The sequence below is a fragment of the Mercenaria mercenaria genome, unplaced genomic scaffold, assembly GCF_021730395.1.
Source record: "Mercenaria mercenaria strain notata unplaced genomic scaffold, MADL_Memer_1 contig_1565, whole genome shotgun sequence".
In the NCBI taxonomy this organism is placed as follows: domain Eukaryota; kingdom Metazoa; phylum Mollusca; class Bivalvia; order Venerida; family Veneridae; genus Mercenaria; species Mercenaria mercenaria.
The window spans coordinates 28552-54359 of NW_026459549.1; the positions used below are offsets into that span (position 1 = coordinate 28552).

The following is a 25808-nucleotide window of genomic DNA, read 5'->3' on the forward strand; positions in this document are numbered from 1 at the left end:
CAATTAAGATCTGGTGATATAGTGACCCAAAGGTATTTTGCATCAGGAACTGTTTACCCAACATAACATTCACCAGATCGAAATAATTCAACGAAGGACAGCGCGATGGGTTAATCATGACTACTCCCCTTACAGCAGTGTCACAAACATGCTAAATGAGCTGGGATGGCGTACCTTTGAAAATAGGATATATCTGATTCACGCCTCTTTATGTTCTATAAAATAGTGAATGGTTTGGCCTCCTTATGTCAGCCCCCCCCCCCCCGAATGGTTTGGCCTCCTTATGTCAGCCCCCCCCCCCCCCCCCCCCCACACACACACACACCCACAATCCCGTCTAACAAGTCATATGCATCCCCACTCCTAAACCTCACTCCCTGTAAGTACTCTTTTCTTCCAGCCACCATATATTCCTAACAGCTGTGATAAAAAGAGGTGCAAAATCTGAATTGGTATAGTGTAACCTGCGGTGAGGCGCTACAATTTTAGTGTCACTTGTCCTAAAAACGTCGAAGGGACGTAACTCGCAATGTTTCTTATCTCCAACTGAAGAGCTGAAGTAAACAAGGAAGTGCAATATTATGTTTTAAGTTTATTTTATTCTTTCTAAATGATCTGATAGAATGTTTCAGGCCAATATCCATTGAAAATGTTGAAATTAAATTAAATTTTGACATTATTTACACTGTCATGGATCGTATCACCAGAAGTTGATGTTAGAGGCACCCATGTTGTCTTGTGACAATTGAAAATGTCCCAACATCAAGAATCTCCAGTTGTGTTTGCCCAGGAACCTAGTCAGCATTTTAAATGTCCATCCTGTCACAAGTTGTATATTGATCCAGTTATCAACATAGGATGTGGTCATACATTTTGTAAAAAATGCTCACAAAACATCTCTTCCTGCCCTGTCGACGGAAACCCATGTGATCCAAATCAGATGGTCGTAAATAGGTGATTTATTTTCTCATTATTAGTTGATACCTCCATTGTAAACAAAGAAACTGTTTTTCACAAATTAGGGAAACAGTCTTGTGAAATCGTTTTTAATCAACTAATAAATTTAGTAGCCTTAATTACTGATTTGGCATATGGGATGACCTATTTTATGATATCTGATATTTTATAGTTGTCATTCCTCTACTGGCTAGCGACCACCAAATCCGGACGATCACCAAACCGGACAGTCCTGTAAATGCTGTTTTCGGTCTTTAACATTGCTATTTTGTTGCTAATCTGTTTACGATCAAATGGACGTTTGATATTCAACAATAGGGCAAAGTTACAACAGTTAGATTTAAGTATTTTACAAGAAATGTTACATTTCATTTCGTCTGCACTCACGAAACGAAACATGTTTACATGTCGGGGGAAGTCGGAAGTGGGCTCCTGCCATTAAATCTAAAGGTCCGATGCAAATTTGAGGTAAGCAGACGAGACATTTAGTAAACATTTATATCGGGAAAATACAGCTATGAAAATTCAGTGCATGACCTTTTCACACCCTAAAACAAATTTCCATATCAAAATATTCGCTTGAAAAGTGAAATTTTAAAAGATTTGGTTGGGAGAGATAGGATCCAATTTATAAATTCAAGAGAGGTAATTCATACAATTCTAGGACTCAGACACTGTACGACTACTTTCCATTGGTTGAAAATACAGTTTAATTCAATGTTGAATGTAAATTGAAAATCAATAAAGTGTCAACTCGCTGTCCAGAAACATAGTACTGTTAGACCTTAAAATAACGTGATTCGGTGGCCCTTTGTGCGGGCCTCGAAAAAGTACTTGACCTAATCTTAGAAGTAAACAAATTAGCACTTTAGTTAGAAGGAAAACCTAGCTTTGTTCATGTGAAATTTCAACCACCAGATATATCTATTTCCCCGAGTTATCATGAAAAATATTCCAAAAGTGTCCGGTTGTAGGACGCTGGCCAGTAAGCCTTATCCGTATCTGTATTTACAGTTAGTAAAACATAAATATTGAAAAAAAAAAATCTCAGGTCAGACTAAATTAAACATTCCTATTCATGTAGAAACTTCAAATATGGGTTAAATATAAGTCATAATTTTAAATAAGAGACTTAAAACTTTGGAAATATGATGTAGGAGGTAGCAAGGAGATGTTTACCCTGACACTGGTTTCAATACACAATGGACAGACTATGGATGACACGAAATTGCAGAAACAAAACACAAAATATACATTCAAAAAATGTCAGCGAGGCAATTTTATGCTCGAATGTCAACATAAATTCATTATAAGAGATGTAATCATACAAATTCTTTGTACATGCACCAGAAAACATTCCCAATGGATTTCAGTGGGGATTTCCATACAGAAATATGCAGAATAAGTTTGGACGTGACAGGACAGCGACAGTCAAAAGTTGTCATGCTGTCCAGAAACATCCTATTATTTAGACTGGAAATTTAGCAGATCACCAGGTCCCGTTCAAATGACTTTTATTTAAGGAAGTGTTTAACCATCCGGTAACAGGATGCGTAGCTTGCATTCTAGCCATTTGGTAACCAGACACCTGACCTATCCTCTAAGGTTTTTCTAGGCATCCTGTAATCACTTACTTATGAATAGAGTAATTAATTTATGTGGTATATTTTATTTGCCCTGAGACAGGAATGTTTACCTGTATAATAAAATTATGCTGAATTCAGAATTTAAATTGGATAAATAGTTTAATTACTGTGTCTAAGCGAAAGTGTGACAAATTTAATAATTGCAAAAAAAAATTAAATGTAGAAATAAAATTTAGTTACCTGATTAATGTGTCCTGTGTAAATGTAAATGTATAAACATACTGACATTACATTTATACAAGTAATTTATACTTTAATAAATATTTGTAGACACAACACAGGATTTTTTAATGATATAAATAATATTCAATATCAAAATGCTTACAAGTTGCATTAAAAACAATAATTTGCGGAAGATGTTTAATGACACTTCAAAAAACAACTCTTATTTTCATTTTTATGATCCTATTTAGGGCATGCCATAAGCTAAAACATGCTAAAAGGGAATTTCTTTTGTTTCTCATTACTTTTTGTAATTAAATCTTTATCTCTACATTATATTTGAAACTTTCTGTTTGTCAAAATTTGTCCTAACACAACAGCAAAAACATTGAAATGCTTTTAAACAACAACAGTAAGTTTATAAGAGGCATTGTTTTAATACAAATATTGATCAGATGAAGGTACAAATGTAAGCAACTTATTATCAAAAGTATAATACATTTTTTCAACAATAGATTTAATACATGATGCCTAGAAAGCATCTACATTTGTATTGGACAGACTAGGCATCTGGTTACTGGACAGCTAGAATGCAGGCTAGGCAGTTGGTTACCATGCTTCATTTAATCAAGCACATTAACTTATTTTATTTAGGAAACAGTATCAAGCTGCCAAGTAACCAGATGCCTAGCCAGGGCTTTTGCCTTCTGAATAACATTAATGATAAGAAGACTTGTACAAAATTAAACTAGCGATATTGATATTATAGCATGTAATATTTTTTTTGGGAATTGGTACTAGTATTGATTAAGATAGATAAATTACATTTTTTAGCTCACCTGAGCACAAAGTGCTCAAAGGTGAGCTTTTGTGATCACCCTGTTTCCGTCATCGTCGTCAACAATTTGACTGTTAACACTCTAGAGGTCACAAATTTGAGCCAATCTTATTGAAACTTGGTCAGCATGTTACCCTCAATTAAATCTCGGGCGAGTTCGATATTGGGTCATCTGGTATCAAAACCTAGGTCACTAGGTCAGATCAAAGGAAAAGCTTGTTAACACTCTCAAGGTCACATTTTTGGCCCAATCTTAATGAAACTTGGTCAAAATGTAACCCTCAATAAAATCTTGGACGAGGTTGATATTGGCTTGTCTGGGATCAGAACCTAGGCCACCAGGTCAGATCAAAGGAAAAGCTGGTTAACACTCTAGAGGTCACAATTTGGGCCCGATCTTATTGAAACTTGGTCAGAATGTTACCCTCTATAAAGTCTTGGACGAGTTTGATATTGGGTCACCTGGGGTCAAAAACTAGGTCACCAGTTCAAACCAAAGGAAAACATTGTAGAGGCCACATTTATGACTGTATCTTCATGAAACTTGGTCAACATGTTAATCTTGATGATTTCAAGGTTCAGCTTGAATCTGGGTCATGTAGGATCAAAAGCTAGGTCACCAGGTCAAATCAAAGGAAAAGCTAGTTTACACTGTAGAGGCCACATGTATGACCATATCTTAATAAAACTTGGTCAGAATGTTAACCTTGAGGCTCTAGAGGTTTGAATCCAAGTCAGGTGAGGTCAAAAACTAGGTCACTAGGTCAAATCAAAGGAAAAGCTTGTTAACACTATAGAGGCCACATTTATGACTGTATCTTCATAAAACCTAGTCAGAATGTTAATCTTGATGATCTTTAGGTCAAGTTTGAACCTGGGTCATATCAGGTCAAAAACTAGGTCACCAGGTCAAATCAAACATAAAGCTTGTTAACATTGTAAGAGGACAAATTTATGATGTATCTTCATGAAACTTGGTCAGAATGGTAATCTTGATGATCTCAAGATCAAGTTTGAATCTGGGTCATGTAGAATTAAAAACTAGGTCACCAGGTCAATTAAAAGGAAAAGCTAGTTTACACTGTAAAGGCCACATTTATGACCATATCTTAATGAAACTTGGTCAGAATGTTAATCTTGATGATCTTTAAGTCAAGTTCAAATCTGGGTCAGGTGGGGTTGAAAACTAAGTCACTAGGTCAAATCAAAGGAAAAGCTTGTTAACACTGTAGAGGCCACATTTAAGACTATATCTTCATGTAACTTAGTCAGAATGGTTATCTTGATGATCTCAAGTTCCAGTTTGAATCTGGGTCATGTCGGGTCAAAAACTAGGTCAAATTAAAAGAAAAGCTAGTTTACACTTTAGAGGCCACATTTATGACCATATCTTAATGAATCTTGGTCAGAATGTTAATCTTGATGATCTTTAGGTCAGTAGGTCAGGTGAGCGATACAGGGCCTTCATCGCCCTCTTGTTTTAAATTGGTTTCTGGCTTGTGATAGTCACTTGTTGTAATACCAGGCAATCTGTTCATGAATACAAATGTCAAGCATGAAGTGGACTCCCAAGAACTTTTAAGGGTTAGTGGTGTGAATCAATGATTTAATGATTTTTTTACAATAATACCCTGATCAGTGATAATTAGCACAATATATCATTAAGAAACAGGGTAATGTAAAATAAAAATCTGACAGATTCAAAGAAAAGCTCTCTTACGTTCTCCTTTTATTGAGCACAATATTTGTATATTTGACAGACTTGTTGTTGGCCAGATAGATGATTTATTGATCTACTGCAAGTATGGATTGATAAAGGAGGAAGATGATTATGTACCCGATCCAACTGGCTGTCAGCAGAAAATTCATCTTGGTAACAAAATGCTTTTTATCTCTGGTATTTGTGGTTATAGGAACTTTTTAAATTTTGTAATATTTTGATTAGTTTTAGATTTTTTGTAAATACAAAATATTTTAATTTTAGCCATTTTTGACATTCACAAGTAAATAAGAACTCATTTTTCTGGTCATTTTAGTTAGGATGAAAGCAAGAGTTTATGTAAAAGATTTTATATGATATGTTAAATTTCAGTATTAAGCACCTACACTGGTCACTTACAATGTAAGTAATTTACAGGTATTGCATATCTAATTTTAGCTGCAGGAGTGTTAGCCTTGCTTGTTGGGCATATCTGGAAGGCTTATTTAACCATCTGATAATTTATAGTTGCCATCCCTCTAATGGAACTGCGACAGTCAAACTTTATCACACTGTCCATATAAACATCCTACTTTTCGGACTAAAGAGTTAAATAGTAAAGCTGAGTGTGGTTTACCTTGTATTGCAAACAGTTCTACAATAACCAATGTTAAAACAGCTGTAGTGCCTGTCTAAGGAAAGGTGAACAAGATGAACTACATGTATATGCAATTTATTACACAGGTTCAAGGTCAAGTCATGAAGATAGCTGTGATTTTATGCCAGTGACCTGCTCTAACAGGAACTGTAGTGCCTCTCTGAGGAAAAGGGAACTAGAAGAACATAAGAAAGTCTGTGTGTATCTGACATGTGTTCATGAAGACAAGGGTAATTGTTTTGTTTTTTTTTTGAAGTTTTTATTTTACTTGTTACATTAGATATTACAAATCAGGTTAGATTTTGCCAGTTTATTGGGTCATGATTGGCTGCTTACTACAGATTTGACTGTAAATCCTACATAAACCCCTCTGGGTTACACTGCTTTTACATCTTCTTTACTCTTACTACCAGATGAAATTACCTTCTCAGTTTGAAATATTGTAATCCCATTTGGAAATGCTAACTCTTGTTTCTAGCTCACCTGAGCAATGGGTCATCTGGGGTTGAAAAGTAGCTCACTAGGTCAAATCAAAGAGAAACCTTTTGTATGGGACAGAGGCTGTATTTCTCAACTGATCTTCATGAAATTTGGTCAAAATGATTGCCTTGATAAAATCTAGGTCAGGTTTGAATATGGGTCATCTAGGGTCAAAAACTAGGTCACTAGGTCGTATCTAAGAAAATACTTGTTTAACCTCAAGAGACCGCATTTTTGGTCCAATCTTAATAAAAATTGGCCAAAATATTTGTTCCATGAAATCACTAGGTCAAACATGTTTACAATGTTATGGTGTGTTTCTCAGGTGAGCAACCTAGGGCCATGTTGGCCCTTTTGTTTATCGTTGGGAATGTGTCTTTGATGTTTACTAGAATTATAAACTGTAAAAATTGCTTGAACATAATCAGAAAACAAAGAAAAAAGTTAACCTCACAATGTGACTTGAAGAGTAAAATTGCAAAAAAACATGATATTTCAAGAGTCAGGTGATTGAACTGAAATTAATTATTTGTAGGTTGTGAGTTCCAAGGTCAACAAGAGGAAGTGAGTGAACATGAGAAAATCTGTGGGTACCGGGGTCTACAGAGCCTTTGTAAACAGTCTGCTGGTACAGAACAAAAGGTTTGTTTCTTGTAATCTTTGTATTTTCAAATACCTTTATACCAATCAGCACAAAAATATCAGGTTTTAAAATTAAGAAATAAAAAATGAATTCAAACAAATTGAACTAAAAGTACTTTAAATGTATATATTTTGTAACCATGGTGATACTTACCGTAACCTTTAGTCAGTATATCATACATATTATACACTAAATGCATGTGAACATGCAATAATTTGCGCATTTTTGCTGTTTGCTCCAATTGATAATCACTTCCTTGCATGCGCAGAAGACTGCTCCAACTCAGCAATGAGTTACATCAGGAGAATAATGCTTTGAACTTCCTGTATTCATTCTTTCAGACTCTTCAGCTTGAGGAGAGTAACAAAGACCTACAGAAACAGATTACTACATTGAACATGCGTGTTGGTCAGTTAGAGGAGACAAATACCTCTCTTCATGGTCAGCTTACAGAATGTCTTAGGTAATACATTGTTCCTTTTTGTTTTAAAGTTCATGTTTACAAATATCGTAGTGAAATTATGATAGTAAAATTATCTTAGTCTTATAATATACAGTTGTATCATTGATCATGTTAAAGTCGTATTCTTACTTGCTCTGTGAGGCTTGTTGGAATACTGTTTTGATACAGTCAGCAAGAGTGAATCAACCAATCAGAACAACACAATCATAATATTTTCCCTTTGTATATAATTCCAACTTATAGTTTTTATCTTGTTATTCTATAAGATATATAATACTATCTCGAAGTATTATCAGTTTAATTGTTCACTGTTTATAGTACAATGAAGGATATGCAGCAGAAGTATGATGGGCTTGTGTCTACAATGGAACAGTTGATGTCTGTGAGAAACAGGAGGTCATTCGGTTCTCCTGGTAATACTGGCGAACCAAGGTCAAGGTCATCATCACATAGTACGTAGAACTTTTTAATATATGTAAAAAGATATGTATTATCTTTACAACAGAATACATGTACCAAGGTTACATTGTGTTAACATTAATGTATTCAGGTCTTTACAGATTCTTTGAAAACAGTCGGTCCCGCAGGAAGAGCTGCTTAGAAGTTTCACTCATTCTGTTACAATTTGTGCTTTTCTGGCAATTCATTAAGGAAATTTTTTTTTTACAAACAGTGTCTATTATGTAAAAATATTAGTTTGTAAAATCATTATTACCTCGAATTTGTCTGTCTTGGCTATGCTAAAAAAAAGTTTGGAAATATATGTTTTCTAAAGCAACACTATTTCATTACAAAAAAATAGAAAAATATACATTAATTTTCTAATCTAACACTCTGTGTGATGGATCTTTTTGTTCTTCATATACTAGATCTCTAACATAGTTTATTAAAAGTGAAAAGTGTCATTAAATGGTGCTTAAATGAAATTTGCCACCTTTAAAAGACAGTGTTAAGCATGGTGAAAGGTATTTATTATAGACTTTGTATTAGGTCTTAACCCGTAAACCATGCTGGACTTGATTGATTTTGCCTTTGTGACCAGCGTAGACCATGATCAGCCTGCTCATCCATGTAGTCAGATCATGATCTGCATTGTTCACCATTCAGTCAATATCTTTTGGTAAGCACCCCTTTTAACAGATAATGGTACTGTCCAAATTGAAAGATGGACAAGTTCATTATAGAAATTTAGCAGGGTAAGGGTTAAGGTAGTGGACCTGTCAAGACAATCAATAAGTTACATATTCTCTTCATGCAGCTATGGCATTCTTTGATTTTTACAGAAAGCCATGTATATATTAAGCTATAGTTGCCTCTGAAGACTTTCAAATGGCCTAAAGAGAATATGTAATGGCATGGAAATTGTTGAGTCACAGTACAGGTCCATTACCTTAAGATAATAGACATTTGAATATAAGTTATTTACTGTAAAATCATCTGATTTCTTGGGCATGAAATTTCGTGGTTTTTGTCAAAATGGTTATTTCATGGGGATATGAATTCATGGATTTCAACGTTTGAACATAAAATGTATGGAAATTTCACTTGATCATTGGGTTAAATTTCATTGATTGACTCAACCACAAAATCCATGAAAATTAGTCCCCCACAAATATTAATGATTTCACAGTATTCATTATTGTACATGTCATTAGAATGATGAGCACTGTTTGTGTTTCTATTCAGACTTGTACCATCAAGCCATTAGTAAGTGTCTAACCCTGTATCTAACAATTCTGACAATATAAACATTACTGTTGAATATACACGTAGGTTATAAATGACTCTCTTACTGAATTATGATTGCTAAATCTCCGAACTGTTATACCCAATTCTATATACATGCATAGTATCATTAACCGTACATCACCTGAGTACGTCGTGATCATGGTGACTTTTTAGGATCCTCAGATGTCTGTCTGTCCATATGTTAATCATCCACAACAGTTACTGTTTCAAGTGACATCATTTTCAACTAGAGTTCACAGAAATAGTTTTACATAGACTTTTATAGGAAACACTTTAAAGATTCTTCTTGTCTAAAACCTTAATGTCTAAAGCTTATCTGCCATATATGTGTAGTAGTTCCCTACCAAATTTATTGAAATCATGTTCCCATTTCAGGCAGGTGAGCGATACAGGGCCATCATGGCCCTCTTGTTATGCATTAAAGACAGTTTATTCAGATTTTCTAACTGCATAACTTACCTTCATTCATAATCATTTTTAGCTTCCATGTCTGAAAATTTTCAAAAACAGTTTTTGTTGTCACCCTTTCGCTAGCATTATTGTCTGCACCACAGAATCAGCTACCTGACCAATTGGTTTCAATCTCCACACAGTTCTTCAGTTTAATGAAGTTACCTCTAAAAGTAAGTGCTGTAACTCTTGCTTACATTTTGTTTAAAGTTATGTCCCTTTTTGGTCAAAGTTTTGCATGTTAGCAGATCTCTCAGTAACTACTGGATCAGATGCTTTCAAACTGTACAAAATACTTCAGCAGCATAAAATAATCTCAGAGCCTGGCAGGATTTTAACTCTTGCTTACAGTTTTGTCAAAATTGTGCCCCCTTTTTGACTGAGCAATTTTGGTGACAGTTTTGCATGTAAGCAGGTTTCTCAGCAATTACTGGACTAAATTCTTTCAAACTCTACAGTAACACAAGTGTTCAGCACGATGAACTGAATTCACAAAGCATGATCTATAACTCTGACTGTTATTCAACAAAATTTAGCCCCTTTCACTTCAAAGTTTGAATAAAGGGTTTTCATGTAAGCATGTTTCTCAGCAACCTCTTGATCAAATGCTTTCAAACTCCACATACATTTTTGCTGTAATGAAATGCCTTTAGAGAGCCAGGTTCCACTCATGTTAACAAAATTATGCCCTTTATAAACATAGAAAGTTTTGGTAAAGTCTTTGTGTGTTAACTAGTATTATGTAAAAAACTGTGACTATGCTATGTTTTCTACTTTGTTTCATCAAGAGTAGAAAAAAGTTGTTTTCATGAAATGAACAAAGCTACAATGTTGAACTTGCCCGCCCGTTTAGCTCAGTAGGGAGAGTGTTGGTCTACAGATCGCGGGGTCGCAAGTTTGATCCCTGGGCGGGGCGTATGTTCTCTGTGACAATTTGATAAAAGACATTGTGTCTGAAATCATTCATCCTCCACCTCTGATAATTCATAGGGGGAAGTTGGCAGTTACTTGCAGAGAACAGGTTTGTACTGGTATAGAATCCAGGAACACTGGTTAGGTTAACTGCCAGCCGTTACATGACTGAAATACTGTTGAAAAACGGCATAAAACCCAAAGCAAAAAAACAATGTTGAACTTTGGTTTAAACAAACCAAATGGAATGAACTACTATAATGGGAATAAAAAGCAAGTGCGTGCAATTGTGTCTTATTCCAATAGGTAACAGATAGTCAAATTTGGGGTTGTAGAGGAGAAGAAGTGCACTTCACACGGATGATCTTGTTTTAGAAACTCACTATCAGTCTATTACATGACAAAATCTTTGTTGGAGTGTATATTCCAGTCCTTACCATTTTGCTTCTAACTATTTTGCTCCAAGTATCATGTCTTTTAGCCTCTGCAAAATGCGGAAGAGGTACATGAAGATTTGCCAAGGATTTTATTTTATGTATGACATGATACTGTTCCATTTTGGGGAAATTTCATCCTCATAATTATTCAGCAGTAATTTTGGAGGCAAAGGAATGTGTAGCTTAGCTATTAAGTTCATGATAAACATATTTCTAAACCACAGAGAAATTAATACTTTACTTGTCCTTTTGATAAATTTTTGCTTCCAGCTTTGGTAGATTAAAAAAAGATATATCAGTTTAGTTAGTAAAAAGATGTGTTAATTTTTATGCTCCCACCTTTAAAATTAGGAGTAGGGTGTATACTATTACCTTGTCCTTGTGTGTCATTGTGAGTCTGTGCTTACATTAAAGTCTGTGTTGGAAAGCCACATCTGGTCTAACACTGGTCTAACACTTTAACATGCATGGTTGGTTTTCAAATTATCTTGGCACAAATGACCTCTGTATCAAGATGTTTTGTCATGTGCAAGACTCAAACCCCAAATTTAAAAGTCAAGGTCACAGTTAGAGGTCAAAGATTTAAGGTCATTTTCCTTGACCTATGTATAAATTTATCATGCGTTGGTATATATTAAAAAACTTGGCACAAACATTTACCATGATTAGTCAATATGTTTTGTGCATGAAGCAGACCCATAGCTCAAAGGTCAAGGCCACTCTTACAGGTCAAATATTTTTTGTCATCTCTTACTTTTTGTATGCATGAATAGATTAATACTTAAGTAATTTGACACAAACATTGACCATAGAGTAAGTAGAATGTAACAAGAGGTGACCCTGATCCCTAGTTGAAATATCAAGGTCACACTTGAAGGCAAAAGATTTAACTTGCTTTTTCTTGTCTGGTGTATAACTTTTATATACATGGAAGGATAGTCAAATGACTTTTTTCTTGTCTGGCCTGTAACATCTTAATTCATTAATGTATATATTTATAAAAATTGACTCTACTTGGAGCCCTAGCTAAAAGGTCAATGTCACACATAGGGTTCAGTCTTAGTATTCTATTATCAATATGCTATCGCTGACAGGAAACATACTTCTTTGTTCTGGTATTATGTAAAGGGGATGGGGTGACATGCATGTCATATGAACACATTTATAGAAAACATTTTAGGTTCTTTTGAGGCTGCATACTTTTAAGTGAAAGAATAAAAATATTGTAGTAAACAGGCATCAGGTTGTGTATCATACAATGCACATTTTTATAGTCAAGCAAAGTTTTAAAATTTGTTTTATTACACCTGTCACAGTGGTTCTTGCTTGATTTATTCTCAGAATTGTTTATTGATAGGTTCATTCAGGAAGTCTTTGTCAGGGAGTCCACCAACAACCTCAAGATACGAGAGATGGAGCATGCCATTCCAGTTTAAATGTATTGGAACACTAAGGTGAGATAAACAGAAAATGTTTATGTTATTAGATTTGTATTGAGAAATTTGCACAACTGCAGCAGAAATGTTGCACAGCTTTAGGTGATTATGCCCCCATTTTACTAAGAATTTCATTTTACGCACTTTGACTCAGTCTATAATTACAGAGTAAATAAATTCAGACTTAAAAAGTTGTCATGTAGTATCATCCACATAATATGACACAAGGTCCATTACTCTGTGAGAAATATTCCATGAATTATGCCCCTTTTATACTTGCTTTATAATTTCTGGTTAATGTTTTCATGCACTTTCACTTTCATTCTGTATCAGTTACCGGTATTGCTGGATGGATTTAATATAAACATTAACAAAAACTGGTACCCATTGTTGATGGTTTCGCTAACATTGAGTTCACGTAAGACAAATCCCACATACAGTTTCAAGTGACTATTCATAGTTATATTTTCAGAGGACACCAGAATGTTGTTTGGTGCATGGCAACCAAAAACAAGAAACTTTTCACTGCTGGAGCAGACTGTTCTATCAAGGTCTGGGACCTTGAAAATTTACAGAGAGGATGTATCAAAACTATACAGGGACATTCAAATTCTGTAAGTGAAAAAAGGTCTCCATTAAAACTATACAGGGACATTCACATTCTGTAAGTGAGAAAAGTATTTGTCAAAACCGAACAGGGACATTCACATTCCGTAAGTGAGAAAGCTCTTTGTCAAACTTGTACAGGGACATTCACATTCCATAAGTGAGAAAGCTCATTGTCAAATCTGTACAGGGACATACATGTTCTGTAAGTAAGAAAGTTGTCTGTCAAAAAAAAACTACAGGGACAGTCAAATTCTTTAAGTGAGAAAGGTCTCTATCAGAACTGTTCAGGAACATTCAAATTCTGTAAGTGTAAAAGGTCTCTGTCAAAACTATACAGGGACATTCAAATTCTCTATGTGAGAAAACTTGTATTTCAAAGCTGTATAAGGACATTGAAATTTTGTATATGAGAAACATCTATCAAAACTTCGCAAGGACATTCAAATTATGTAAGTGAGAAACATCTATATAAAAACTGTACAGGAATTATTAAATTTGGTATTAAGTAAAAAAGCTCTTTATCAAAACCATATAGGGACATCCAAATTTTGTAAGTGAGAAACATCTATCAAAGTTACACGTACATTCAAATTCTGTAAGTGATTAAGGTCTCTGTCAAAACTGTACAGTGTCATTCTCTTTCTGTAAGGGTGAAATATCTCTATAAAACAATACAGGGACATTCAGATTCTGTAAGAAAGCTGTCATCAAAAAATCTACATTGACAGTTAAACTTTGTAAGTGAAATAAGTCAATTTTTTAAATTATTTGGGGATTTTCTTAGTCATTAAAGTGAGTAGTATAAGTAATTTAGAAATTATAAGAATCAGGTAAAGCCAGTCCCCAATATCAGGTCAAAATCTGCCCTACTAACTTTGACATAAGCAAAAAAATCATGTTTTTGTTTTTCTCTAAAATCATTTTAACTTTAAAATTTAATATTTCCATGAAAAAGGTTTTTGATTCTCCATTGGATAGTGGAAATTGAAACAATTTTGTCCACGTATGAAAAAGATAGTACGGGAGTGAGATTTTGTTCAGTTACAAATGTGCATGTTTATTTATTTCCAGATACAATCTATGTGTATAGGTGGGAATTTTCTGTACACAGGTGGGCATGACAATGCAATATACTGCTGGAGCTTAGACGATTATAACCTTGTCAACAAAGTTGAAGTAAGTGGTTAAATAATTGTTTGACCATTGTTTTATGTTTTATTTAATAGTCTCTTATAAATCATGAAAATTAACACAAGTCATTTTCCGTTCATTCTGAATTCCTCATACTTCCATGACAAACATGTTGTCATGAATTGGCAGAAACATTTGTGTAAAATGAGATAAATGTAATTATTGAATTTTCATGTTGTCAGCAATGATGAATATAATGGTGGTGGTGGTGGTGCAATTGCTGCCAATAATGATGATGGTTGATTATGATGATTATGATGACGCTGCTGGTAGATTCTAATGATGTTGGTGATGATAACAAAAGTGACAGTGATAATCATAATTATTTTGAAATGGTTACAGCAGTGTATATTTTGCTTGTCATTTCAGAATGCTCATGACAACATTATATGTGCTATGGCTGTGATAGGAGATTTTCTGTTTACCTCTTCATTCTCATTAATCAAGGTAAATACAGGTAGTTTTCAGTTATAAGCTAAGCATTAGTCACTTAAGATTTTAGGCTGACTATACAGGTATTCAAGATAATGGTATTAGGTATGAAGCAAAGTTGATAAAGTAGTGGTTAGAATTTTCTCAGATAGGGGAATAAAGTAATGGTTTCCATATTTCTGAGCTGGGGGATAAGGTAATGGTTACATATTTCTCAGATGAGTGATAAAGTATTGTTTACTTATTTGTCAGATATAGGAATAAAGTAATGATTACATATTTGTCAGACGGAGGATAGATAATGGTTACATGTCTCTCAAATGAAGGATAAAGTAATTGTTTTCAGATGGATGATTAAGTAATGATTACATATTTCTGAGATGGGGATAAGGTAGTGGTTACATTTTTGCCAGATAAAGTAATGTAAAGTAATGATATGTTAAGAAAAAAATGTTGTATATTGTGTATGTACAGGTATGGGAGTCAAAGTCGTTGATACAGAAGCACACAATTCCTGGTCTGCATCACTGGGTTAGAGCTCTGGCATTGAATCCTGAAAGGGTTAGTATAGCCTGTCATTATTGTATACCTTACTATGAATAGTAATAAAAATTATACAGACCTATGCTAAATACTGGAAGCATGCTTAAAAAACGGAAGTTATATTAAGGTATATAATTAACAACTATCTAAATGGCAATTCATGCATTCAGTGGCTACTGGCACCCCTTACCTAATTGGGCATTGGACTATGCCTTCTTGCCAATATAGATTTAGTCATACCAATAACGACCATTGTCTTTTAATAAGCATTTTGTATTTAATTTTGGACTAGTCTGTCTGTATTTAACTTTTAACCAGCTATATTTCAAAAATGGACTGCTCCATCATTCAATTTTGGCAGTATCACTTATTATTTGAAGGGATGTTCACTGAAAATTTACTGACTGAATAGCGAACAGTGCAGACCATGATCAGCCTGCTTGGTCTGCACTGGTTGCAAAGGCAAAAGCAGGCTAAAGACTTGTATAGGGAAAAACTCTGGAAATGTTCTTGTCCATAACCAGGGGTCCTAGGGCTCCGATATTTGGTATGTAGCATCATCTAGTGATCCTCTTAAGATTATTCAAATTATCCCCCAGGGTCAAATATGGCCCCGCCCTGGGAGTCACATGGTTTACATAGACTTATATAGGGAAAAAAGTTAAAAAATCTTCTTGTCAAAAACCACAGGGCCTAGGGCTTTTATATTTGGTATGAAACATCATCTAATGGTCCTCTACCAAGATTGTTCAAATTATGCCCCCGAGGTAAAAGAGGCCCTGCCCTGGGGGTCCCAAGTTTTACATAGACTTGCACAGGAAAAAACTTCTTGTCTGAAACCACAGGGCCTATGCCTTTGATATTTGGTATGTAGCATTGCCTTGTGGTCCTCTACTAAGATTGTTCATATATTTTAGTTTGATAAAAGTTGTTTTTGAAATTTTTGGTGTGGAGAGAAAAATCATTAAAGAGGCAACGTTAGTGTGAAAACAGGTTTACTTGGAATTGTCAGGGTTGAATTTTTTGGTGCTCACGCCTGTGTTAACCCTGCCTTTAAAGTACACATTTAACATAAATCTCCTTTGGGGCTTTATTCAGTTTGTGTTACACACGCATGAACTTAAGAAGAAATAAAATTTAATCCTATATTGTTCAAATTTGGTTCTTTAATACTTTATGGTATTTGCTTATTTCAGGACAAGTTGTATAGTGGGTCACACAACACTATAGATATATGGAGTGTAACTGAACCATTTGGTTTGAAGGGTAAAGTTGACCACCAGTTTGGATCCATTTATTCACTTGCCATTACATCAAAATATATAATAGCAGGTAATGTTTGTGTGGTCTACCTTTGATCTATATTTACCTGAATACTTGAAAAACTGTTTAAGACTTTGAAAGTTTTTCTTTCTTTGGTGTCTATGTGCATATCACAGTGTCTGCACTACAATAATAATGTAATGTTTCTTAAAGGGACTGGACTTAAGAATTTTGCGAAAAATGATATTTCTTTAAAATTGAAGTTTGATCATATTATGAACATTAGAACTGGAGGTTTTATTTCTATAATATTTTAGAAAATTCTAAATCAAGAAAGAAAAATAAGGTTTGAGTCGAGGACCAAGCCCTGGGTGCAGCGGCAAAATAATACTTCCTACCGTCATGACTAATACACCATGGATGAATTCTTACCTAACAACCTTTTATAGAAAGCTTATAATAAAGGCATTAACCTACAATACCCTGTGAAAAACACTTTCCCATTTTGAACGGAAATTAGTAAAAAGAATTAATTTGTATGTATTTTTATCCATTATATATGATCTGTCAGTCACTAAGAGTTAAGCTCGTAAGAATTATAGCTTTAGTTTCCCAACATCTTAAGATTTATTCTTATGCCACCTCCATCCCGAACCCCCAACCCCCACCCCCCTCAACTTCGGGTGGCATATAGTAATTGCAGCATCTGTCTGTTCGTCCATCTGTTTATAACTTCCTTTGTGTCTGTTCATTATTCATCCTGATACCATGTCTGGTCTGTAACTTTGTTGTTCATAGATGGATTTCAAAAAAGACTTGGCAAAAATTATCAGAATGACATGACAATGTGTCAGTGCAAGAACCATAAATCTACCCATTTTACTTTTTGAATTATTTCCTTTTATTAAATGTCTATCCCAATTTTGTGTACGGTCTGTTACTTTGTCTTTATAGATGGATTTTGAAAAACATTGTACTAATGATTAGTATGACATGAAGACAGGGCTCTCGCGACTGGGCGACTTGAGCGAAATAGGCGCTCTAGAACTTCAAACTTCGCTCAGATCTAACCTCAAAGCGAAATGCAAGTCGCCCGATTTTCTTTGATTTCCGCACTCGCTAATTACTGCTACCCAGACTGTTGACAATTTGCACCGTGTCATATAATGAGTGTCGAATACACAAACACACGCCGGCAGCATAATTTAAGCTCCGCCTACCTCAGGTACTTGCGAGATTATCCCGAGAAGTGTGAAAGCGAATCAAATTATCCGATACACCAGAGTCTATTGTGTTAAGCCAATCAGCGCCGCGCTTACGTCTTTGACACTTCGCGTTAATTGTCAACAGGTTCGAGTGCAAAAAAAAAACCCACTGCTGATTAACCATGCGATTAATTGGAATATGGTACACAATTATTTGTTATCTATGATAAAAGAACGACATGTAATGTATTAACTACGTTAAATTGACTTCCATCGATGAATTTATTTGAATATGTATTTCTAGATTACTGTACACATTTTACTTTCAGTTTTATATTTCGAGTGAGATACTGACATTTCTCGGTGAATGACTCGGTGCAAAGAGCTATAAAAAATAAATACACTTCTACTTCTTTGCTGGTGTTAATAATAAACACTTCATACATGTACAAGATATAACCAAAATTCGGCGGGTTACATTTATAGCATCGGCTTGAATTTTGAAAACGACTTTTTTCAGAATTTTGTAACAAAACGATAACCACTGTATTGGAAATGATCTAACTAAGAAAATGAATGGTCACATCAATGTTTTTTATCAAGAAACAAGAAAATTACAGCCACCTTTCGAATCACTCAACATCATTGCGGTAGAAAAAGTCTTCCCACTTCTCCCTAAAGTCTCCCCACTTCTCCCTAAATCAGCTTGAGGGAGAAGTGACTTCTCCCAAAAATTTGGACCTAGCTAGACCCCTGGAAGATATGTTATATGCAAGAATGTTAAATCAGTCTCACTTCCTTTTTGAATTATATCCCTTTACTGAATGTTTGTCTGGATTTCCAGTCTGTTATGTAACTTTCTCATTCATGGATGGATTTAAAAAGAAACTTTGGCACCAGTGATCAGTTTGATATGAAAATATGCCATGTGCAAGAACCATAACTCTCTTTCTTCCTTTTCGAGTTATCTCCCTTAATTAAATGTTCTTGCCCAGTGCATAAATCTAAAACTGTTGTGGGGAATTTATGCAAATTGCACACAATGGCAAGAGGACATTTTAGAAAAAGTGCATTTTACATGAACCATAACTCTACTAGACTTATTTTATCAATTATCTCCCTTTATTGATTTTTTTTATAAAGGGGTATTTTATTTAGTCTGTATTTTGTGACACAGGACATTGACAGGTTGTGCATTGTATAAGAACCATAACTCTTCCATGCTTATTTTTTATGCCCCCTCTTGGAAACCTGTCTCAGAAAAAAGATTTGATTTAGTGACTTATAACAGTCTAAATAAAAAAAAAAACAGAAAGCTCAAAGCCAATATAAGTAGTCATAAATCAGTAGGATATGATATCAAATGGTGTTTGACTGTGTTTTCAAAGCAAAATAATCACACAATTTGAAAAATTCAAAATTTGACCATATCTTGGATAGATGCACCAATTTTTCCCTTGGTTCCTGAGATAAAAGGGCCAATTTTTTTCTCTGGAATGTCAGAAAATGTGCAAAATGCATCCATTTGGCTCTTATTCATGACAGAATTAATCATATTTCAAAATCCAAGTAAAATATAATGCAAAAAGTTAAAATTTTACCAAAAATTGCAGTAAAACAAAGCCCTATAAATAGGTAGGGGTTTGTTTTCAGTAAATGTCTATATTTCTGTAAAAATTTTCGTTATGAAATTTGAGAAAGAAAATTTCTTGCAGTTTGTTACATTAGGAGAGCAGACGTAACTGTGCCTTGTAGTCAGTATGCGTGCTCATCTTTAATACTTTCATATATCTACTATTAATATGATTTTCATTTATTAACAGGTACATACAACAGAAATATACATGTATTCAATGCAACATCATATGAGTACATGAATGCACTCAAAGGTCACATAGGGGTCATTCTAAATTTAGTAGCTTCAGGATGTGAGGGGTTCTGCTTTTCATGCTCCTCAGACAGAACAATAAAGGTGACTTTGTTGTGTAGAAAGTGTCAAAGAAAGCATGTTGCATGTATTTTCAAATGTCAGTATTCTTTTGGCACTAACAAACAGAATGTCAGCGTCATTTGGTTAGTAGCTGTAAAGGGATGAAATAAAAGGTTGTGGGCTATTTTTGTCATATGATATCAAAATATTCATATTTTTGGCAGGTACATACAACAGAAATATACACGTGTTCAATGTGAACACATATGAGCACCTGAATGCACTGAAAGGTCACATATGGGTTGTAACCAGTCTAGTTGTATCGCAGTGTGAAGGGTTCTGTTTTTCCTCTTCTTCTGACAGGATCATCAAGGTGATAATGAGCAGCAAGAAATGAAATGAACTCAAAGAAAGCATGTACCAATATCTATGTTACAGTTGTGTTATAAAGTGTCTTACATATATTATAGGATGAAAGCCATTCAATATTATCTGCTGTTTTCTTCTTCTGATCAATCTTCTGCAATCTTTCAAACCATTTGTCTTATAGTCTGCTGCAACCTGTTGCTGTCTTCATAGACATGCTCCCATAATACAGTCTACTTTTATCTGAATTTTATTAGAAACTGCCACAGCATAGTCATTACCCTGTTGCTGTCTACAAAGATATGCTCCCAAAATGCAGGCTACCTTTATCTGCAATTTATTTGAGACTGCTACAACACAGTCATGACCTCCAGTTGTTTTCTCTCTGTTTCTAGAATCATACGGTCATACTCAATAATTGTATTGTCCTCTGTAGAAACATGTATGCACATCTTTTGTTTTTTGGTTCTCTGTTATAAGAACCTGCAATTTCTGTCTTAAACTCTTGGGAACGTTCAGTCTCTGTCTTCAAGCATTGGTTCTTGGTTCCTAGGAATGTGCAGTATCTGCCTGTGTGTCTTGGTTCATGAAACATGCATTATCTTTCTTCAGAATTGTGCTATGTTTATTGGAACATTCAGTCTGTGTTTTCAGGTCTTGGCTGTTGGTTCTCTGTACATAGGAACATACAATCTATGTCTTCCGTTCTTGGTTGTTTGGTGATAGGAACATACAATCTATGTCTTCCGTTCTTGGTTGTTTGGTAATAGGAACATACAATCTATGTCTTCCGTTCTTGGTTGTTTGGTAATAGGAACATACAATCTATGTCTTCCGTTCTTGGTTGTTTGGTAATAGGAACATACAACTGTCAGTTCCTGATGTTCGTGGGGTTAAACAGTCACAGCCAGTTCTTGATTGTTTTGTACTGGAACACACAGTCACAAACATCAATTGTTTATGATTTGTAGGAACACGCATTCACAATCGGTTTTATACTGTGATGTAAAAGACATACGACACAGTTCAGTGGTTCTTTAGCTTCAAACAACATCCTCTAAAACTCTTTGGCAATTTCAACCTGACCTAATAGGAATGTTCCTTTGGTGGTACCATTGCAATGGTGTTCAAAGTATTGCATTCAATGAAGAACTATAGCAATAAACAAAAACAACTTTTTCTCATCAGAAATCATTTACAAGATTTCAAAATAATTTCATGCAAGTGTTTCTTGAGTGTATACAAGCTATCTTAATTTTTTAAAAAAGCTTGGCTTCCAGGGAGAGGGGCTGAATTTTCTCATCTGGCTATATGTTTAAAATTCTTCTTGTCAGAAACTGCTGGCCTCATTTCACAATAACTTCACACAAGTTTTCCTTAGGTAACCCTCTACCAAGATTGTTAAAATTATTCTGATTGTTCAGAAAACATGGCTCCAGGGTGGCTAGACCAATTTACCCTATGTATGTGTATTTCGAAAATCTTTCCCTTTGAATGTGAAAGCTTCCTTTCAAAGTCATTTGGCAAGAATGTTTCTTGGATAACCCTCTATGAAATTTGTTACAGTTGGAGCTACTAAGCTCATATAAGCCATCTAGGGCAGTCATGGTCCTCTATTTTATTCCATTATAACAGTCCTTGTTCTTTGTTTGTAGGAACATACAATCACAACCTTCAGTTGTTTGATGTGAAAACTTACCAGCATGTTCTAGAACTGATGGGTCATATTGGGGTCGTACAAAGCACGGTGGCTTCAGTCTCTGGACGATTCCTGTTTTCTGCTTCTGTTGATAAATCAATCCAGGTGATTGTGTTTGCTAATATTTGTATCATTTTCAATAACCCTTAGCCTGCTCAATTTCTAAAATGGACTGGTCCATCATTCAATTTGGGCCATAGCACTTATTATTCAAAGGGGTGTTCACTGAAAATCTACTGATAGAAAAGCAAACAATGCCGACCATGATCGGTGCAAGCTGATCTTGGTCTGCATTGGTTGCAAAGGCAGAATCCCTTGCCGCCAGCAGACTTAAGGCTAAGGGTGTGTGACTTTGGTCAGCAGTAGAGCAACAAAATGTGGCAAGAAAATAGTACTTCAGGGAATAAATAGAAATCTTGCTGGAAAATAGTTTATGAAAAATAGATATATAGCAGAAAATCTGGTTGGAAAATTACTAATTTGGGAAAAATAGAATTTTAACTGAAAAGTTAATAGCTGTGAAAAAAAAATTCCTATGTTTGTGTTTACATGCTTTCTTTGTCCTTTATGTTGTGTGATTTTTTTATTAAAGAGAGATTGTACTATTAAAATTAAAATTCCATCTGACATTGCTTTCTGTTTGTAATTATTTAGTTTTCATTTTTCATGCTGAAAGTTGATATTTCATAATACTCGAAAAAAGTTTCATCTTGCTTTGGTAAAAGAAACCAAGGAAAGATAACTCTTCTGTCCCAGTGTAATCTAGGTAACTTTAGATCCAGATGTGATAACCAGAATTTAGTTTACTTCAAAATCTTTGGGTTTATATTATATATACATAAAGGCTAAACTTGCTGGTAATTTACAGCTATTTATAACTTCTTGCAGATCTGGAATTTAGAGAATATGTTACCAATCCAGACATTACAGAGACATGAGGGGAGTGTAAACTCTCTTGTTGTCCATGGAGATTTTCTCTTCTCAGGATCTGAAGACAAAGAAATCAAGGTTTGTGCAATTATTTTATCATCTTCAGAATACCATCTTTGATTACTGTGAAATTGTTTGAATTTTGTGAGAACAAATTTTCATGGTTTTAGTCAAAATGCTATTTTGTGGAGATATAAACTTTCATAGGATGATTGCGTGTGATCAGTACATGGCCCCCTATTGTTTTGGTATTCAGGTTGAAGGTCAAAGTCACTGTAGACTCCAGACTGATAAAAGGTTTCAGATCAGAATCTAGAGAAATGTTTAGCTTACAACCATCAAACTTCAAATGAGCTACACTGTGTGAAAACAAATGTTAGGGCTTTGCAAGCAGTATGGATCCAAGTCAGCCTTCACACCCCTGCAGTTTGATCTGGATTCATACTGTTCACTTATTAGTTGCATACAAGAGCTGACATTTATAAACAGTGAATTACGGATAAATGAACAGGATGGATGTGAATAATCTAGATCCTTGCATTTGGCAAAATGTTAGTTTTCACACAGTGGCACTCAGATAATGATTGTCTGCGGTCAGTAGACAACCTATGTTCTAACAATATACCTGGAAGGGTCAGAAGTCAGGGTCAGAGTCACCTCATGACTGAAAAACTGCTTCAGATCTATAACTACAGAATACTTACGCCTATATCCATCTAATTTCAGTGAATTAATTGCTCATAGTTTGTAGATAACTGCAAGCCTGAAAAAAGTTTCTGATCAGTTATTGGAGAATGATTTAGAGAAAATTATCCTAATAAAATCAGTTGTTTTCACAACTCTATTTACACTGAGCAGACAGAATTTATTTTTTACTTTTATAAGTATAGAGATTTGTTTTCTTTAACCTTTAGCATGCTAGCAGCAAGTGATTCTGTCTTTTTGGCCAGTGCAGACCAAGATCAGCCTGCACCTCCATGCATTGTTCGCTAGTCAGTCAGTACATTTTCAGAGAACACCCCTTCGAACAATAAATGGTATTGCCCAAATTGAATGATAGATCAGTCCATTTTAGAAATTTAGCAGGGTAAAGATTAAATAGATATATTTATATTTTTTTCAGGTGTTCATGTATTTCCAAATGCAGATGGGATTTTCAGTGAATACCTGAGTGGGAGCATTACAGATAATTGCTCAAGAAGAGATACAGTATTGACTCTATTATTATCATGTGCTGAAATCTTCATGTACATTCTGTGGAATATTCTGCTGCAATCTTACTTGTTTATCATACAGAGGTGCAAGCCTGGTGATAGTTGTTAAAAGGGAGGTAGATCTCATGAGGTGTAATGCTGAAACAGCGTATAGTAAAATACTTTGCAATACTTTCACTCCATGTCAGATATGTTTTTGTATGGTATTGTTTATGCAGAACTAGGACACAAATAGATTAATATATGTCAGCTGCATTTATGAACTTTCAGTGTCATTTCTGAACAAAGAATTGTTCCGCAAGGGAGTCCTTTTTTAATGTGATAACACAGTAAATGTATGCAAACTTGAAGTTTTATTATTTTATTATGTAAACTATGAGTTAAAGGACTCTGGCATTACACAGTGTAAGAGATCCTTCCTTCATAGTTGACTTAAGATCAAATTGTCGATATATTAACACATAAACTGACTATTATAAGAAATCTTACATTTTTTTCGCATGATGATCAAGTTGCAGTTGTGATAGCGTGGATACCAGCTTAATAAAAAGTTATCTCCCCTTAATATTTCCCTCACCAAACACTCTACTTTCTTCTTTCACTTACTGTGAGTTTGCATTTCCTTCCAGATGTCAACACACCTCAGTATGAAATACAGGGAAATAAATATTTTTACACGGGCAACAATACCATGCATACCTCATAAATTTATTATATGTATATCATAAATTGTGTGATATAAATAATTTGTTACTTTTTAATGTTGTCCTTGGAGATGAGTGGGTGTAGGGGAGTATTTGGACTTGTCGCAGGAGACAGGTTGGTTGTATGGAGTGTATCAACTTGTCATTGGGGAGGGGTAGGTTGTGGGGAGGGGGGGGTGGGGTATTTTGACATGTTGTTGGGGAGGGGTAAGTTGTTGGGAGTATTTTGACCTGTAACTGGGGAGGGGTGGGTAGAGCGGATTGTATCAACTTGTCAATGTAGATGGGTAGGTTTTGGGAATATTTTGAACTTTCACTGAGGATTGATGGTTTGAGGGGATTTTATCAGCTTGTCACTTGGAATGGGTAGGTTGAGGCCGAGTCTATCGACCTGTCACTGGGGATGTGTGGGATGAAGGAAGAGTATCAACTTGTTGCTCGGGATGGGTGGGCCGAAGGGAGGATATCAACATGTCACTCGGGATAGGTGAGTGGAGGGTGTGTTTCAACTTGTCACTGGAAATGGATGACTTGAGGGAAGTGTCACTGGGCCACTGAGGATGGGTATGTAGGGAGGGTTGTATTGACTCTTTCAAGGGTTTTATCTAGTGTATAATGTTTGGTAAAGCTATACATTTACATTGTTTTTGTCAGTGTCTTTTTTATGATTTATAGATACCTTTTTCATCTACATTCCTTCATATATATTTTAGCTCATTTATTTTCTAAGAAAATTAAAAGAATCCAAATGGTGCAATGTAGTCTATGTTGAAATTTAGGACCAAACTTTTGAGGTGTTTATGTCTGCTGTGGTGTTTTCTGTGCTAACAAAGTATCCTATGCAGTATTTATCTTCTGTTACATGACCAAGATAAAATATTTCTGACCTTTAGAATTGTACAGATTCATGTTCTATTTGCTTTTCAAAATGAAATAAAAATTTATGTTACATACAATCCTTTGTTTATATGTTGTGTTCAGTACTCTTCCTTGTAGAAAGATAGCAGAGTAGTGTGTTATAGTATTATAAATCCATTTTCTTTCAACAATATACACAGCCTCAGAGAATCTTTGTTTTTAGTTTATACCTATATAAATTCTGTCAAAAATTTGGTTGCATTTCTGTAAATATGAACTGGCTGAAAAAAAATCAGTATTGTACCTTTTGTATTGTATGTTGCCGGACTACTCT

The 25808-nt window shown here is 34.9% G+C and overlaps 1 protein-coding gene across 5 annotated transcripts; it reads left to right on the forward strand.

Moving 5' to 3' along the window:
* Window positions 1-532: 532 nt before the first annotated feature.
* On the forward strand, window positions 533-25572 carry LOC128551698 (E3 ubiquitin-protein ligase TRAF7-like). 5 transcript variants are annotated; one of them, XM_053532612.1, is made up of 16 exons: window positions 533-954; window positions 5364-5476; window positions 6047-6190; window positions 6976-7082; window positions 7425-7546; window positions 7865-7998; window positions 9233-9253; window positions 12452-12548; window positions 13003-13144; window positions 14211-14315; window positions 14700-14777; window positions 15237-15323; window positions 16502-16637; window positions 19597-19745; window positions 22657-22776; window positions 23822-25572. In XM_053532612.1, exons 1-16 carry the CDS (start codon window positions 752-754, stop codon window positions 23867-23869), a joined length of 1806 nt encoding a protein of 601 aa, XP_053388587.1. In that variant the 5' UTR covers window positions 533-751; the 3' UTR covers window positions 23870-25572. The 5 variants fall into 5 exon arrangements, 4 of the variants coding, with proteins under 4 accessions (XP_053388587.1, XP_053388589.1, XP_053388588.1 ...); XM_053532614.1 differs by lacking the exon at window positions 19597-19745 and adding an exon at window positions 19928-20076; XM_053532613.1 differs by lacking the exon at window positions 19597-19745 and adding an exon at window positions 21725-21873 and having other exon boundaries at window positions 534-954.
* The last annotated feature ends 236 nt before the right edge of the window (window positions 25573-25808 follow it).

Coding starts and splice junctions, on each gene's coding strand:
- LOC128551698 (XM_053532612.1), top strand. CDS start 752: ATGTCCCAACATCAAGAATCTCCAGTTGTGTTTGCCCAGGAACCTAGT. Junction 7,083..7,424: donor CTGCTGGTACAGAACAAAAG/GTTTGTTTCTTG, acceptor TCATTCTTTCAG/ACTCTTCAGCTTGAGGAGAG. Junction 9,254..12,451: donor CTTGTACCATCAAGCCATTA/GTAAGTGTCTAA, acceptor GTTTATTGATAG/GTTCATTCAGGAAGTCTTTG.